General features: G+C 40.1%; 1 protein-coding gene across 1 annotated transcript in view; it reads left to right on the top strand.

Annotated features, from left to right (window-relative positions):
- SLIT2 (slit guidance ligand 2) overlaps positions 1–16,682 on the top strand; it is a 143,236-nt gene extending 126,554 nt beyond the window's left edge. Inside the window, exons 30-33 of the mRNA XM_029234935.1 lie at positions 7,833–7,987; positions 13,130–13,421; positions 13,632–13,843; positions 14,933–16,682. Of these exons, the coding sequence (XP_029090768.1) occupies positions 7,833–7,987; positions 13,130–13,421; positions 13,632–13,843; positions 14,933–15,174 (901 nt within the window). The 3' untranslated portion in view covers positions 15,175–16,682. The remainder of the gene's footprint in view (positions 1–7,832; positions 7,988–13,129; positions 13,422–13,631; positions 13,844–14,932) is intronic.
- Positions 16,683–17,508: the final 826 nt, after the last annotated feature.

Raw genomic sequence — 17,508 nt, 5'->3', positions numbered from 1 at the left:
CAAGGTAATTCACTGTGGCAGAGGTTGTAAAAACAAAAGTTAGGAAACAACCCAAGTTTCTAACTAAATAACTCCGGGGCAGCCACACAATGGAATGTGGTGTTAAAAAGAAAGAGGGAGTGAGAGAGGGAAAGAGGGAACAAGAAAGTTCTCTATCGATGATATTGAAAGATTTCCAAGGTGTATTGCTCAGTATATAAAAAAAAAAGTAAGGCAGAACAGTGTCCAAGGTGGGTAAATAAGTATATGTGTTTTTATTTCCATGTACTTGCATAAGGAAAAAACTTGGGATAGAGAGGAAAGAGTGGGGCTGAGTCACAACTTGTGTATAAATACCATTTTATATCATTCTGATTTTTGAACCATTTGAATGTCATTACAACTCAACACTAAAATTGAAGTAATAGAAAAGAGCAGGTGCTCTAAAGACAGTCTGCCTTGATTCAAGTCCCAGCTCTGCCATCTATTAACTGTGTGTCTTGGGCAGATTGCATAAGCTCTCTGGTCCTCACCTGGTAAATGGAAATAATAAATCATAGTTCCATCTTTGCAGGATCGTGGTAAGAATGTTATGATTTGATACCTGTGGAGTATTTAGAATAAGGCATACTAAATAGTAAGCAGTACTACTAGCTGTTGGGATCATAAATTCAGAATGTCCAAAACTAAGTTCATTTCCTTTGCTTCACCCTGGTGCATTCCTAATATCATTGAGAGGTATCACCATCTTCTTGGTCATCTTAGGTGAAATGAAGTTACTCTTAACCTTTTTCTTTCACCTTCAATTTGAAGTTTGTCCAAGTCTTAATTCTGCTCTTACTAATTTTCTGGCATTCATCTAAATGCCTCTATCCTTGCTCAGGCCTTATTAGAATACGTACTCTAATGAAAAGTACTACTTCTCCATCATTACAACAAAATCCATCAATAATATTGTTGCCATCAGATTTCCCATAAGTAGCTTAATAAATATTTTGTTTGGTTGAATTAAATTTTCAAATCTTGATGTGTTTCCACTTTATATAACTTTATTAAAAACGCATCACACTAGGGAATTCCCTGGTTGTCCAGTGGTTAGGACTCAGTGCTTTCACTGCTGAGGGCCTGGGTTCAATCCCTGGTCAGGGAACTAAGATCCCACAAGCCACATGATGTGGCCAGAAAAAATCACACTGATGTTTTTAAAAGGGGATATTTTTACATATCCTTACATCAGAGAATTTGAGTTCAGTTAATTGCATGATTTTATGTTATATAAGATTTACCTTGGTAAAACTTTGTTTCCCAAATTATGCAGTATCTAATGTGCTATTGGAGCATCACATATGGGAGTAATGTCATATATCAGGTGCCTCGTTTCAATTGCCTGGTTAATTTTCAACACTGATGGAAATGGATTTTGTGGGGTTTTTTGGTTTGTTTTTTTTTTACATCTTTATTGGAGTATAATTGCTTTACAATGGTGTGTTAGTTTCTGCTTTATAACAAAGTGAATCAGTTATACATATACATATGTTCCCATATCTCTTCCCTCTTGCATCTCCCTCCCTCCCACCCTCCCTATCCCACCCCTCCAGGTGGTCACAAAGCACCGAGCTGATCTCCCTGTGCTATGCGGCTGCTTCCCACTAGCTATCTAGAATACGAATGTAGAATAGGGCACACATGCCTAATTGTTACAGTGCTTGGAGAATAGCATAAAGAGGGACGTGGTAGTAGTGCCATGAATGAATGAATGACAGCCCAAACTTGAAGCCAACATCAGCGATAGTCCCTCAGACAGGCATAGAGTAACACATTATTTTCTCAATTAAACTGTTCACTGATTGCCCTTCAAAATGACTTTCTTTTCATCTAGATGGGCAGAAACTTTTTTAAAAATCGTTAATGACAATTGTATGCTTCTTTCTTTAGGTTCAACTTAATGTCATTTTCCAAACCAGATAGTTTCTTTGGAAACATAGTCGACTACTATTTAAAAATTAAGAAATCAGGTGCACACGTTACAAAGGTACAGTACTGTACCATGCCTTCCTCAGTTTCAGTATTCAGGAAACCTGCACAACTTCAGGGGACTTTCCCCCGCAGACTGTTAGGTTGGTTGGCTACACAGTGTCTGGGTTATGCAACTTACAAGCTTATGTTAGGAAAAAAAAAAGAATTAGTCTCATTGGAAAGACAGACCATTTCCATGATAAACGCTCAGCCATTCTTGACTATGCTGTATGAGAAGGCACCACTTTTTATCAGCTTCACAACTTTGAGCAATTTACCTCACCCTTTATGCTTCCATTTCATGGGGAGACTTGGAAGCAACTAATGTAAAGTGCCTAGTCGAGTACTAGGCACAGAGTATAATAATTGGTAATGCTGGGGTTTAAGGATACTCTTCATGCTTGGATACCCAGATACTGAAGAATAAATACCCAAGTGCAAATACTGTTGCCCTACATGTGACTCTTACCATATGTTCAAATGTGAAGTCTATTTTAGTGCATTTTTATTTAAATTACATACATAAGGTCCCCAACTTACGATGTTTCCACTTACGATTTTTCAACGTTATGATGATACAAAAGCAATATGCATTCAGTAGAAACTATACTTAGAATTTTGAATTTTGATTTTTTTCCCGGGCTAACTATATGCAGTAGGATGCTCTCTCATGATGCTGGGCAGTAGTAGCCTCAGGTCCCAGTCAGCCACACGATCACAAGGGTAAGCACCCCATACACTTACAACCGTTTTGCACCCAGACAACCATTCTGCTTTTCACTTTCCGTCCAGTATTCAATAAATTACATGAGCTAGTCAACACTTTGTTATAGAATAGGCTTTGTGTTAGATGATTTTGGCAAACTGTAAGCCAGTGTAAGTGTTCTGAGCATGCTTAAGGCAGGCTAGGCTAAGCTATTATGTTCAGTAGATTAAGTGTATTAAGTGCATTTCTTTTAAGTGCATTTTTGACTTACCATATTTTCAATTTACAATGGGTTAATTGGAACTTAAGCCCATCGTAAGTTCAGGAAGATCTGTAATTTGCTTCAAAATACAACTTTACTTGACAAATTATTTTATAAAACCTTCTTCTGAAAACTCTTATGCTAATACATAAATACCTTTAATCCCACTTGGCTTCCCATTCCTTCCACTCAAAGAAGTGGGCAGGGAAATTTTTTATTAGCATCCACACCTCACAAATGAAGCATCTTTAGACCAGATATATCAAAATGAGGTGGCCAGTTGAATTTGTCTAGTTTTTTATTCCTATTCTATTGCACAGAATATGCCAACAAATACTTGGCGAAAAAGCAGGAGTTCACATAAGCAAAGTGAACTATTTATCTTTACTCCACTGAAATACCTAAGATTTACAATTGAGATAGAAATATAACAATATCATTGTTAATGAGTCCTGAAGACATAAAGACAATCAAAGACAATTTAGAGCCACTCTTCTTTTAAGCCCCAAGTTTTTAAACTTTTTCTATAGCAAACCAAGAGACAATTGAGTAACGGCTTTGTTTTCACACATCCATTTAGAAATCCAAGAAAACAAAATCTCAGGTAATAGATGAGTGTAGTAAAACTGAATTACATAATAAAGGTAGTAAATGCAATTTATCTTCCTAGTGGAAAGGCTCACTGTTAAGTGGTTCACTTGCGACTTTTGTGAGTCATGGAGTATATAGTTCCCTAGGGAGTAGTGAGTGTTTGTCAGTACTAGTCAGGACCCAGAAGGATGTTACACATTGCAGGTGGATAGGTAGGAGATGACCGTGATAGACTGTAAAATCGATGATGTCTTAGTTTTATTCTGCAACAACTGGTGTGTCAACCACTGCTTTTATTTTGAAAGGGTATATAAACAAAGGACTCCTGGGCATCCCCCAGATCTCTGGCTTTAGGAGACAGCATGAAACACCAATTTAGAATACTCTTAGCTCTGCCATATTCTCTTCAGGCCCCATACACACAATACCATCTTAAAACCAAAGAATCTAAAAATATTAATTTCACAATACTTATCTGTTAAAAGCCTGGGCAAAGCCTCACTTAATTCTGAGAAATATAAACCGAATTAAGCTCAGTGGTAACTCTTACCAAGTTCTGGAATCATCAGATTAGACATTGAAAGCTTTTGGGAGGAGAAAAGTGTAGTCAGTCTGAACTTCACTTATAATTGGGAAAAGAGAAGCCAAAAACAAGTTTCAAATCTGTATATCTCATATGCATTCAATGATTTTTAGTAAATGTACCAAGTTGTGCAACCATCATATAAGATGTTTTTCCATAGAACTTTATTCCTGGCCTGTTTGGGAGAGAAATCATCTATTAAAGGCTGGCTACTGGTGAGAACAAACACATGCCATTTGTACAGTACTAGATACTCTTCAGGTTTTTTATTTTAAAAGTGATGGATAGGGCTTCCCTGGTGGCGCAGTGGTTGAGAGTCCACCTGCCGACGCAGGAGACACGGGTTCGTGCCCCGGTCCGGGAAGATCCCACATGCTGCGGAGCGGCTGGGCCCGTGAGCCATGGCCGCTGAGCCTGCGCGTCCGGAGCCTGTGCTCCGTAACAGGAGAGGCCACAACAGTGAGAGGCCAGTGTACCGCAAAAAAAAAAAAAAAAAAAAAAGTGATGGGTAATAGTTAAAAGCACGTACTCTAGAACCAGACAACCTGGCTTCAAATCTGTTTAGCCACTGGCTGTGCCATCTTGGGTACCCTAAGTGCCCAAATTTAGAGTTGTGAGTCTTAAATGAGTTAATGCATGTGAAGTTGCCCCATAGTAGGTGCTGTGCAATTCTTTGATCTTATTACTTGCATTTCCCTAGTGAGGAAAAGAAAGCAGAGAAAAATTACCTGAAGTCACAGTAACTCAGTGTCACACATCTGACAGGAGCTAGGATAAGCTGAGCAAGACTTACCTCCCAACATTATCTTTCAGGATATCACCACTGAAAATTCCAAATTTTTTAATAAAATGCATCTTTTGGATGTCCTGTCCTAAGTATGCCTGGAGGATCTTGACTATCTATAACTGTAATCCAACTAGTATTACTAAATAAACTCTATATGTTATTCTTTTTTTTTTTTTTTTTTTTTCTTGCGGTACACGGCCATGGCTCACGGGCCCAGCCGCTCTGTGGCACGTGGGATCTTCCCAGACTGGGGCACGAACCTGTGTCCCCTGCATCGGCAGGCGGACTCTCAACCACTGCGCCACCAGGGAAGCCCTATATGTTATTCTTAATACAACTCCCCTATCTTTAATTTACTTAACATACATTTATTGAGCATCTACTATTTATCAGACACTACTGGATACATTAAGGAAGAAATAAATAATACAGGGCCCCTGATTTAAAGGAGCTTACAATTAGTGAGAGTTAAAGACATGTACTCAGGAAACAAAAAAAAAAAAAAAAGGAAGAAAGAAAGGAAAGAAAGGAATAAAGGAGTAGGAAGTAAAATGAGTTAATAATGAAGCTACCTACCTCCAGCTTCCCAGCTGAAACACTGCTTTAGAGTGTGCAGAACTTTAAAGGTATTAAACCTTTCAGTTACACTGCACCAAACATCATCATCAACAATGACATACCTAGATCAATTGCCTAAGACTGATGTGTGACCAAGAACCAGTTCCCTAGTACAAATGAGTCCTTTTCTTTGCAACTGTAAAGGGAAAAGGGGGGCCCATTATTAATATTTGTAAATTAAATAAGATCATTGTTCACAGAGCATTCATATAAAACCGCTTAAAGAGTTGTATATGATGACAGGAAAAAGCAATTGACTACCACCTTCTCTATGTATATCTTTATATTAATGTTTTACTTAAAACTTCTAATAATTTGGATATGTCCCCAAAGAAGTTATTATATTTCTGCCGGTCTTTAGCATTATCTTACAATTAATATTAAAAGTAAAGCCTGACTAATTTCTTCTTGAAGAAGATTCTGAAGTAGTATTGGATTATTTATATGATGACAGTGGTGGTGGTGGTAATAATGATGACGGTGATGATACTAATATCTAGTGTTTAATTTTGCACTTTCTATAGGCTATATGTTTTGTTCTGCATTTAAAAAAATCATTTCATAGGGATAGACCTCAAATTAACCATAGGAGGGGGGAATATTTGTTAGCATTTACTGAAGAGAAGATTGAAGTTTATTAGCAATTAAGTTACTTATCTAAGGTCAAACATTTAATAAATGCAAGACCAGCATTCAAATCCAGGCTTATCTGATTCTAAAATATGTATGTTTAACCAGTAGTTGGTATTATTTAAGACCACTAACATCTGGTATGCAACTTTATTTAGAAAGTATTTTCCTTGTATATTGTTTCCTCTGTTGATTTTAGTGGTATCAAGTGTTGGGATAATTAAATGTGTAAAATGCAAAAATATTGATTGGCACATCTAACATTTATTTTTTTAAAGATGATATCTGAAACAGGTTATTAAAAATTCCTGCACACGTGGACACTTTTAACTACTTAACACCAGAGAACTTCAGGTGTTTTCACAGCTCTGCAGAATGGTTTATATTGTTGTCAAATCACAAAAACATTTTATTCCATGTCGGCAAACAATGGAATAAGATTAGACTCCTGTGGTGAGAACCATGAAGAAATATCTATACATTTTTCTATTATTTTCCAGGCTTGACGTATTTGCAAATTTAAATATCAGTGCCTGGAAATGTAAGCAATCTTCTTGCATAGGGACTATTAGGTATTCACGATCTTCCTTATAGTATGTTCCCATATTTCCCCTTTTGAGCCCTTTTTCCAGTCTTTCAAGTCAACATCTCAGTATATTAGTTCTTTAATATTCACTATTGATCCTATTTTCTTTGTTGCTCCTGTTTCAATTTGTCCTGTTTGCATCTTTGCCTGATGTAACACTTGTGTTAGGTTGACAGACACCCTTTAAAACCTTATAGCACCTACCTGCTAATTGCACCCAACTTCATTTTCAATTGTCGTTTTCCGTTTACCTGTTTCTTAATCTCTTTGTTTTTGTCCATTTTATGAATTTCCATAAGCCCTCTCAAATTGTTAAGAAGGCGGATGTAATGATTGTTGGACCTGTCCCTTTAAAGTTATAGAAGAGAAATTGAAGAACCATTGTCATCACTAGACTCCCTAGACATGACTATGTTAAGCATTCTATTTAATCCATTATTCCCACCTCTCCACTGAGCATAATCACCTTCACAGTAATATCATTTGATGGACATCCTTCTGAAAAATGCAAAGAAAATGAGAGTATATTATCAATTAACAAATTTCAAAAAGTGCAGTGATCCTGCCAAGTTGGTTCTTCCTGCATTTTTATGTATGTTTGGTTCTAATAAGTATTACTGTGTAGTGCTTCAGAGTGCAGAGACCCATGATCCCCTAAGATCAATGTCTAAAAAGTATATTTGGCACAGGTATCAGTTAGTTGTCTTATGAATGCAATTTGGAGTAACAGTATCTGAACAAATGAAACTTTAGTGACATTTAAAATCAAATGCATAAATTATGCTTTGGAATTTCTACATACTGGGAGAATGTGATTGGATAATGATAAAATATATTCATTTCCACTTCTCCCAATGGGAGAACAAACTTGTATTTTGTATTACCCAAGAAATAAAAAATGATTATATCTCCTTGAAAATATCTTTTATTTTAAAATCAACTACTGGCCTTTATCTTTATTAATGTTAAATAGGAGTATCTTTTCCCAAAAAGAGCTTATTGGAGTTTGAATTGTAACTCCTTTTCTTTAATAAATATAAAATTGGAGGATCAGTTATCTTTTTTTTTTAATAGCGTGGAGACGATCAATGATGGAAATTTTCACATTGTGGAACTACTCGCCCTGGATCAAAGTCTCTCCCTCTCTGTGGATGGAGGGAGCCCCAAAATCATCACCAACTTGTCAAAGCAGTCCACTTTGAATTTTGACTCCCCACTCTATGTCGGAGGTAAGCGCTTTTCCAAATTCCGTGGATTCCCAAACCCTGTGATGCTCATCACAGACTGATCCTGAAGTTGTTGATGCTGGTGCCATGGTCATTGATCAGTCATTGAAAGATGGACAGCAAGGATAGAAAAGAAAGAGCCCTAAATGGGTGATAAGAGACCATGTTGTAACCCTGGCTCTGGGTCTAACAAAATGTGTGGTTGGAGTGGAGAAGGACATTAATGTTTCTTTTGTGTCTGTCACATACTAGGTGATTTAAACATCATATAATCTAATCTTACTGTTCTGGTGTATAGGAAAAAGAAAGCTGGTTAGAGGTCAAATACAGACAATGAAGAAGATGGGGAGTCAAGTGTGATGCAAACTGAGGAGCGCATTACCCACCCCAGCACTATTAAGGAGGCGAACACTACCAGCTTCAGTTAAATGTCGCTATGCTGGAATGCCTCTACTGTCAGCTGCGAACTCATGTACAGGATAGGATAATTATTACTAAAATCAAATGAATGAATGAACAAATTAAACGTACAACTTGTATTGGGGCAGCAGGAAGTACTTCTCTTTAGCTAAGACCTTATGGTGAATGGACAAGGGAGACGGTCAGAAAGGTGGATTAGGGCCTGGAATGACAGAGTGAAGACTCGACTTCATCTTTAAGCTGCATGAAGGCAGATGAGTAAATAGATGAGGGATAGAGTCTGAACAAACTTCTGAAGGAGCTCAGAGGAGAAGACCTGTGATGGAGAGAGCTTGTACTTTTACCTCTATCTGGAGGAATAAATATATACTGGAGACACAATTTCAAATTTCAGGCAAAGGACCAAGAAAGCATATGATTTTGAATTGAGTTGCACTGAATTAAATTACATTGAATTGACTGATAAAATTAACTCATTTTACAGATAAATAAGCTAAAGTTTCTGAACAGGTCAATGTAACCAGTTTCTTCACCATGACAGGTATTTTCATGAACTTCACATCATTATTTTCACAGTAACGACCTTGGGATGCTGCATAAGTTTCTTAACCCCTCAAAGCCTTCCCTAAAAGCATTTTGGGAAATTTCCTGAAATTCCAGAGCACTTCTGTTTTTAATAATTTCAGCAGTAGAAAATCTGAACACTGATAGACTTTTGATTTTTTTTAAAGCAGTTGAAAGTCTTTGGTTCATTTCTGTAAATATTTATTGAGCACCTCCCATAAGCTGAGAACTAAATTAATAGGTGCATGAAGAATACAAAACAAAAAGAAATATCCCTTCTGTGCCAGGGGAGTGGGGAAGGCAGTCACATCTTCATGAAACCATAATACATTTGTAATAAAAGTATCTCATATTAAGTCCATGCAGCAAGTTGACTGATCTATTTGCTTCATGGGAATCACACTGTGGGATTCATTAACAGGCAAAGGCCGTCCATTCTTGCCTGCATTACCATGAACGGCAGTTGCTTTGGTATGGGTGAAGTCACAGATGTTACCTGTGGTTGGAGAGAAAATAAATCATATTTACTAAGCACATGCTGTGTGCTCAATGCAATGCTGCTTTTACAGTCTTAACCCTCAGAGACTTTAGGAAGTAGGTATGATTTTTTGTTTTATAATCCCTAAGGGACTTCATGGAATATGTCCAAGTTGATAGAGACCTCGTTTGAGTTCAGGTCTGTCTAACCCCAAAGCCACCTGCATTGCCACTCACCTTCTTAACATGGAGCAGAAAAGGAAGCAGTCTAAGTTCTGTGGCTTTTCATTTATTTCTGGACTTGTCCTTCACTTGATTTTATTATGTTTTATTAGACATCATTTCATTAAATCTTTTAAGACCCCTTTAGAATGTGGAGAAAATAATAAGTACAGAATGGGAGTGCTTGGGCCAGAACATTTTTACAAAAAGGGGAAAAAAATGTTTTAAATTAGTACTGAGAAGTGCTAATCCTTCTAAGGGTAGAGGGCCTGGAAGAATCCAGATGGTGCCTCTTTCCACTTCCAACCAGCCTCACTGCCAGAGAACACACTGGGCTCATTTCCTTCCCACTCAGAGGACAGTCTCAAGGGTAATTCGGATTTTAAAAATACAATGCAGTCCTAAGACTGCAGCCCTGAATTCTTTATGGTAAAAGCAGGAGAACTTGAATTAGCAAAGGAGAGCAAGGTAAACAAGCTCTCCTTTTTCTCAAAGTCTGCAAACAGGAACACTCCCCAAGGAAGATGGCCCAAAGGTGATACATTCCATGCCTTAGGCCCTTGCAGGAGTATTTTCTAGCAAAACAGGGAGGCAGGTTTCCCTACCTTTGGGTTTTCAACTACCCATGATATAGGCTTTACTTAATGCAAAGCAATGTAATCTTTATGTTTTTCTGTATAATTGTCCAACCAGAACATACATTACTTAAAGGGTTTTTTTTTTTAAAAAAGTAAAGACCTGCACATAGAGACCCCTCCGTGCATCACAAATCTTCTCCTAATGCCCCCATTGTACAGAAGACATCAGTGTTGACACTTGGTCCACTTATTGTCATTTTGAAATATGTAGAGCTTGTTAAGGCTAAAAACTGTCCACTAAGTTACCTATTGTTTGATAGATTGAATTCCAGCTATGGTCCATGGCATAGAGGAAAGGCTAAAGGAAAACAAACATGGATCTACTTCTGTTTTTCAGTTAAGACTTAGTTCCCTGGTCAGAAGTCTACCAAGCACCTGAAAAGGTTGAGTTAAGATAGTTCTTGGCTTCATGATATCCTACTGAAAGTAACTATATGTGTGATGTATCAACATTTTCATTTAAAAATTACTACAGTCAAAGCTAGACCTTTATCATTGTTCGTTTGGGAATAGAAGGAACACATTTACTAATTGCTTCTCCCTGCTGTGGAACTTCATGGGTCTGTAGTTAGTCTTGACATGTGCACATATGTGTGTTGCGTGACTAATTGAAAATAGTCTTGGAAGAAGTTCTTTTTTAACCTCTGAAGAAAGGACCATAAATGTGTGGACATTAAAGTCCACATGTTTGGGCTTCCCTGGTGGTGCAGTGGTTGAGAGTCCGCCTGCCGATGCAGGGGACATGGGTTCGTGCCCCGGTCTGGGAAGATCCCACATGCCGTGGAGCGGCTGGGCCCGTGGGCCATGGCCGCCGAGTTTGCGCATCCGGAGCCTGTGCTCCACAACGGGAGAGGCCACAAAAAAAAAAGTCCACATGTTTTGGATGGATGCATATGACTATGTAGAAGAACTTACCCCCAAACAAGGAATTCCCAGTACTAGTCCTCTCCTGGAAATGGAACATTCCATCCTTTTGACCCCACTCCACAAAGCAACCCAGTTCCCAAGGCCAGACACACACAGACTAAAAACTTGAACTCATGACCTTCAAATCCTAGACACTAATTCAGTACCTGTCAAAATGTGACCAGGACCACCTGCACCAGAGTCACCTGAGCTTGCATGTTAACATTGCAATTTCTATGCCCACACCTTCATTCTGGGTTAGAATCTCAGGTGAGGAGAGATGGGGGCCTGGGAAGCTGCCTTCTCAACAGCGCCCCTCTGGTGGCTCTTGTGTATGACGGGCTTGGAAACAACTGATCTGGTCCATCCACTCATGTTACAGATGAGAAAACTAAGCACCAGAGACGGGAAATGACTGGCCCAAGTGCACACAGGCCAAAAATACAGACTTTGACCTCTAGCCTAGTGGTTTTGTATAAGCGGCTATCTGACTTTGGTGCCTGCTAGACCTCGAATGGAGCTCCTTCAAATGGGAAAGGAGATGCTGCCACAAGGCAGCACCCAGAGAGTAGAGTACTGTGGCTCGTGGTCTTTATAACCAACAAACCCTCTAGAGAGTGACAGCCCTGGCCTTTTCCAGCCTCGACCGTCCAACCAGTAGCTCAGAGTCCAGGTGTAGGGATGGTGTGAGCACTGGGGGGAAGGTCATTTGCTCTAAAGGCCTTGGTTCCCTCCCCTCCCCCGCAGCAACCTGGATGGTTGCCTCGTGTAGGATCCCATCCAGGAACTATTTCAGGGTCTGGCTTAGGCCATGGAAAGATTCCTCAGTTTTGCCAGATAAGGGTTACCAGATGACCGTCACTGGTGGAATATATATATATATGTGTATATATATATATATATATATATATATATATATATATGCACAAAGATTGCAAATTCTGGTTTTGGAGGAATTTCTTTTATAGTCCTGATTTCTTGGAATATGAAGGTTTCACTCTCAATTAGCAGGGGAATAAAAAGGATGTGAATGAAGCAGGGTGTCCTGATTGGAAGCAGGGTGAGTTTTTCAGACACTGACATCCACGGCTGAGTTTGGGACATTGCCAGTGGTGAGCTGGACTAGCTGCCAGCTTAGAATTTGGCAGGACTGGGGTGAATGGTCCCTGTGAACCCCAGCTCTGCTCTCACTCTCTGAAAATCAGGGGACTGAACCGTGACCTGAGATTGGGGAAGTTTGTGTCATCGTCTTAATTCTAACCCAGTCTTACTGGTGACACCGAGCATGTCGCCGAGCTCTCTGGGCCCTGGGCCCCCTTCATCTTTAAAGGGCAGGATTGGTCAGGGAATCAGTCTGGCTCTAGGCTTCTGGGCTGTGTGTCCAGGTTAGGGGGTGGGTGTGGAGGTAGAAGGGAGTACGAATCCCTCCCCCATTCCCAACCTTGCTTTTAAATACAGTGGCCCTGATTTTAGGTTTTATAGATTCACGCCTCCATATAAGGGTTTTTTTATTTAAAAAAACAAAAACCAAAAACAAAACAGATGTTAGAAACTAAAGATTGACCGCCAATGAACTAGGTTCTTTATTCTAGTTGTGCATTAGAATTGCCTGGAGCATCTTCCAAAAAAACAAAAACAAAGAAACACACATCCCTTCTCCCTCCCCCACTCCACCCAGTTAATCTGATCAAATCCGTCTGGGCTGAGGTCCCAAGCATCAGTATTTCTTCAAAGATCCAATGTGATTCTGATGTGCAGCCCCGTTGAGAAGCGCAGGACGGGATGCTTGTGCTGCCTGGTTCTCCCGAATAAGAGTCACGCAGACTCCTGCCCCGCTGGAAGAGCTAAGAGGGTCCGGGTGGCCACTGGCTGGGGAGCCGCGGAAGGGCGTGACCTCTGACTTGGTGCTCCCCCGCAGGCATGCCCGGGAAGAACAACGTGGCTGCAGCTCTGCGCCAGGCCCCCGGGCAGAACGGCACAAGCTTCCACGGCTGCATCCGGAACCTTTACATCAACAGCGAGCTGCAGGACTTCCGGAAGGTGCCCATGCAGACCGGCATCCTGCCCGGCTGTGAGCCGTGCCACAAGAAGGTGTGTGCCCACGGCACGTGCCAGCCTAGCACCCAGTCCGGCTTCACCTGCGAGTGCCAGGAAGGATGGACGGGGCCCCTCTGTGACCAGAGGACCAATGACCCCTGTCTTGGAAATAAGTGAGTCTGGGCTGCTTGGTAGTTAAACCCACACACTCCAACCTTCAAAGCAAAACCCCAGAGAGGAAAGAAGGAAAGGGGGAGGGGGAAGGGAGAGAAAGAAGTCAGTTCATTAGCATTGTCTCCCTTATATTCCATCCATCATCCTCCCTCCTCCATTCTTATCCTCTCTGCCTGACCCATTTCCATCTCTGCGGTCCTCCACTGTAGATGCGTCCACGGCACCTGTCTGCCCATCAACGCGTTCTCCTACAGCTGCAAGTGCCTGGAGGGCCATGGGGGCGTCCTCTGTGATGAAGAGGAGGATCTGTTTAACCCCTGCCAGGCGATCAAGTGTAAGCATGGGAAATGCAGGCTCTCAGGACTGGGACAGCCCTACTGTGAGTGCAGCAGTGGATACACTGGGGACAGCTGTGATCGCGGTAAGCCAACCCAGCTGGGCACCGACCTCTATCTTGGCAAAGCAAGAGGGGCCCCCATTTTGAACAGAGAGAAAGAGAAAGGAAGACACACGGGGGGAGTGATATGAGGAACGCCAGGTCTTTGCACTATTTGTAGTTGCTGTTGTTGATTTACTTAACAGTGTTACAGGAAGGCACAGATGTGAAATGTCCTAAACCTCCGTTGCAAGATATTATACACCCTTCACAAGTCTTCTCACACTTGATTTGCTATGAAATACTACTTTTCCCTTAGGCGGGAGCACATTTACTTTCCTTCTTTCTTACCTTTACCTGCTGTTCTCATCTGTACAGATTACTGATTCATCTTCTGGCACAGAGAAGACGGCACTAATAATTCTGCTCTAGTTTTAGGATAAAATCGCCTTTGACCTTAGAATCAACTGATTTATCACAGTAAATTATGCAGGTGAGAGGGATGGAAACAGGCTGACATTTCAGCCCACCTATTTCCTTCTCCTGTGTCTGCGTGATCAGAATGTGCTTTGCCTCCAGCTGGCAGGGATTTTGTTGTGTGTATCGGAGGGATGAGACGAGAGGAACGTGCCCATGGAGGCTTTTAGCAGATGTCTCTTTTTGAACTAGTTCATACTTGGGTAATTTATGAAGTTAGTGGAATGTTACTTGTATTAAGTAACAGATTGAACGATATTAAACTCCAGGTCTAATAAATTAAATTGCGTACTCTCTGAAACGGCGCCCTCGGTAAACAAAACCAGCTGTTAGTAGTGTAAAAACAGAAGATGTATATTTTTGCTATAAAAGAAAAGATTTAGGAATCCAATTTTCTTGTCAGCCCGAAAGCATAGTATTTACAGTCCACATATAAAGTATTCACTTTGCTCAAAATAAAGGCCGAAAAGAAGTGTTTTTCAAAGAACTGAAGGCTGTGCCACCAGGCCGTAATATGGAACAGCATAACACTGAAAATAGCCGTTACAAACAGGAAGCGAAAGCAGTGTCTCCTGAACTGAGTTGTAGATTCACGGCCACTTCGCACGACTTACAGCGACTGCCCTTATACTGCTTGTGCTTTTTGTTCTTTTCTAGAAATCTCTTGTCGAGGGGAACGGATAAGAGATTATTACCAAAAGCAGCAGGGCTATGCCGCTTGCCAAACAACTAAGAAGGTCTCCCGGTTGGAATGCAGAGGGGGGTGTGCAGGCGGGCAGTGCTGCGGACCTCTGAGGAGCAAGCGACGGAAATACACTTTCGAATGCACTGATGGGTCATCGTTTGTAGACGAGGTTGAGAAGGTGGTGAAGTGTGGCTGTACCCACTGCGCCTCCTAAACCACGTCCCTGGCAGCTTTGGTCTTTGGAAAATGTTGTATACTTCTTGACCCTGTTGGACTCACGAATGCTTCATACTGGAAATAATTGAAATATATTGTAAAATACAGAACAGACTTATTTTTATTATGAGAATGAAGACTTTTTTTCTGCATTTAGAAAAAAAAAAGAAATGCTTGAACTAAAGCTTCCCCAACACTGGAGAAGTATAAAGAATGATACACCTGAAGGCATTAGAGCAATGATGGAAACCATGGTAACTTGGATTCATCTTCGTAACTTGCTGGAGACCAGCAGAAGCACATACCCAGGGGAGAGACGAGGTTCTCTCTGCTGATGTGAAGTTGCCCAGAGCATAATCTCCTGTGCCCTGGTTTGCATCTACGCAGTTCATGAGGACAGACCAAGCACATGTGTGTGAGTGAGGGTGCAAGGCAGATGAATGGAACTCCAGCATTCACAGCCAGAATGAATGGATGAGAAATATTTTGTGCAAAACATAAAGTATCCTGAAGACCTGGGTTCCATTCATCAGAGGAGATGAGAGTGCTAAAACAAATTTTATCTTCTTTTTAAACGTCAGCATGTTAGCAGGAGAAGCACACAAAAGTGTTTATCTACCGTTTTCCAGTATTAATTTTTTGTAATATAAATGACAAAGGAGATGATAAAGAACCAATAGATTATTGATAAATAAATTAGTAATAATATGAATTTTTGTTTCTATGAGTTCTAAACAGCCCTATACAGTATTCGGTTTCAATGAAATATTTATTGTATCAAAGTACATTGTACTTAACATTCTAGGCCATCCTTTTGCTGTTTCTCAATGCTTTAATATATATTAATTTATAATTGTCCTGATATTTTTGTACATTTTCAAACTTAAAAATCAGGATTCTTTTGTGGGTTTTTTTGGCAATAGTACTAACATAGGGTGTTATCTTGGGATAAATATGTGTTGATCTGTTTGTTTACCTTGACATCTGACCACTGGTGTCACTGACCTACTGGCCTCATTCAGGACACCTGCAGAGGGTATGTAAAGTCTATGCGTGAGACGGTCATTGTACAGAAAGAAGCGCCCCTGTGCAGCGTGTCCTCACAGAACAGAAATGGTGTGTAGCAATCGACACTAGAAAAGTAGATCTTTTACAAGTTAATTATTTCCTCGACTTTTTTTGCCCTTTTACCGAGGGTGGGGCGGGGAGAGAAAAGGCTGTAATGTCAAGAACTGTGATTTTTTTTTTTCCCAAACAATAAAGCTCCTTTATTACCTTAATGTTCCCATGTTAACATGTTTGCTGCTAAATTACAATGTAGAATTGATAAGGATTTATAGTGGACTGTGCTCTTCCCTCATTAAAATCCCAGGGTACCCTGTAAAGATGCAGATGTTTCTTTCCAAAAACATTTTTACAAAGAAAACTAGACGTACATGTATAATTCAGTGTGCTTTGTCTTTCTCCAGACTAATATCAGTTACACTACTGATGTTTGTAAATTAAACAGATATTTACTTCATTAACAGCTTGTTGGTTTTCTTAGAAACTGCACAGTATTTAGAGTCTCCTCCTTAAGAATTTCTTAATCAAGGTGATACCAAAAGAACAGGGAAGGAAACCTATACCTTTTTGTTGCCAGAAATTGGTTTGAGATCAGCATACTGTCACATCTGGGTACTTTGGGATGGCCACATGAAAGAGATGGAGAAAAGAACATATTCTTGGCTAAGAAAAACAGTGCATATTCAATTAATTTTTCCCCAAAAAATATTATAAGATGAAATCTAACTCAACCAAAATGGTATTTTCCTTTATGCTGTTCTTTTCCCCTCAATTAGATCCAGATGGAAAATAACACAAGAAAAAGAGAACTTTTCTCCAAAGGTACTGCCAGGCAAGGGTTGGTAATATCTAGATATACTATCCAGAACAGGAAAATAACACTGACTGGGTGGGATATTAATCCTCACCCACCAGCTAAGAGTTTTTCATTTATTTCCCTGTAAGAAAATCATGTGTGCGTGAACTCACGTGGACACGCGTGTGCACATGCACACCCGCGCAAGCGCACGCGCACGCGCACACACACACACACATATACTGCTGTTTCACAGACACAAATGTCCAATCATTTATTCACTCTTGTTTAAAATGTCTACATTTTAATAATATAAATATTATGCAGTCATTGTAAACCATTTATTTATTCCCATTGATTGCTTCTTTTCTTCAAGGGTTTGCATTATCTTAATAGTCATTGCTTTTCGAGGGCTTATTATATGGCAGGTGCTATGCCATGGGCTTTATATGAAATATTCATCTCCCTCTA

The sequence above is a fragment of the Monodon monoceros genome, unplaced genomic scaffold, assembly GCF_005190385.1.
Source record: "Monodon monoceros isolate NGI ecotype Baffin Bay Population unplaced genomic scaffold, NGI_Narwhal_1 Super_Scaffold_20, whole genome shotgun sequence".
NCBI classification, from domain to species: domain Eukaryota; kingdom Metazoa; phylum Chordata; class Mammalia; order Artiodactyla; family Monodontidae; genus Monodon; species Monodon monoceros.
This window is presented reverse-complemented; position numbering and strand designations above follow the sequence as displayed.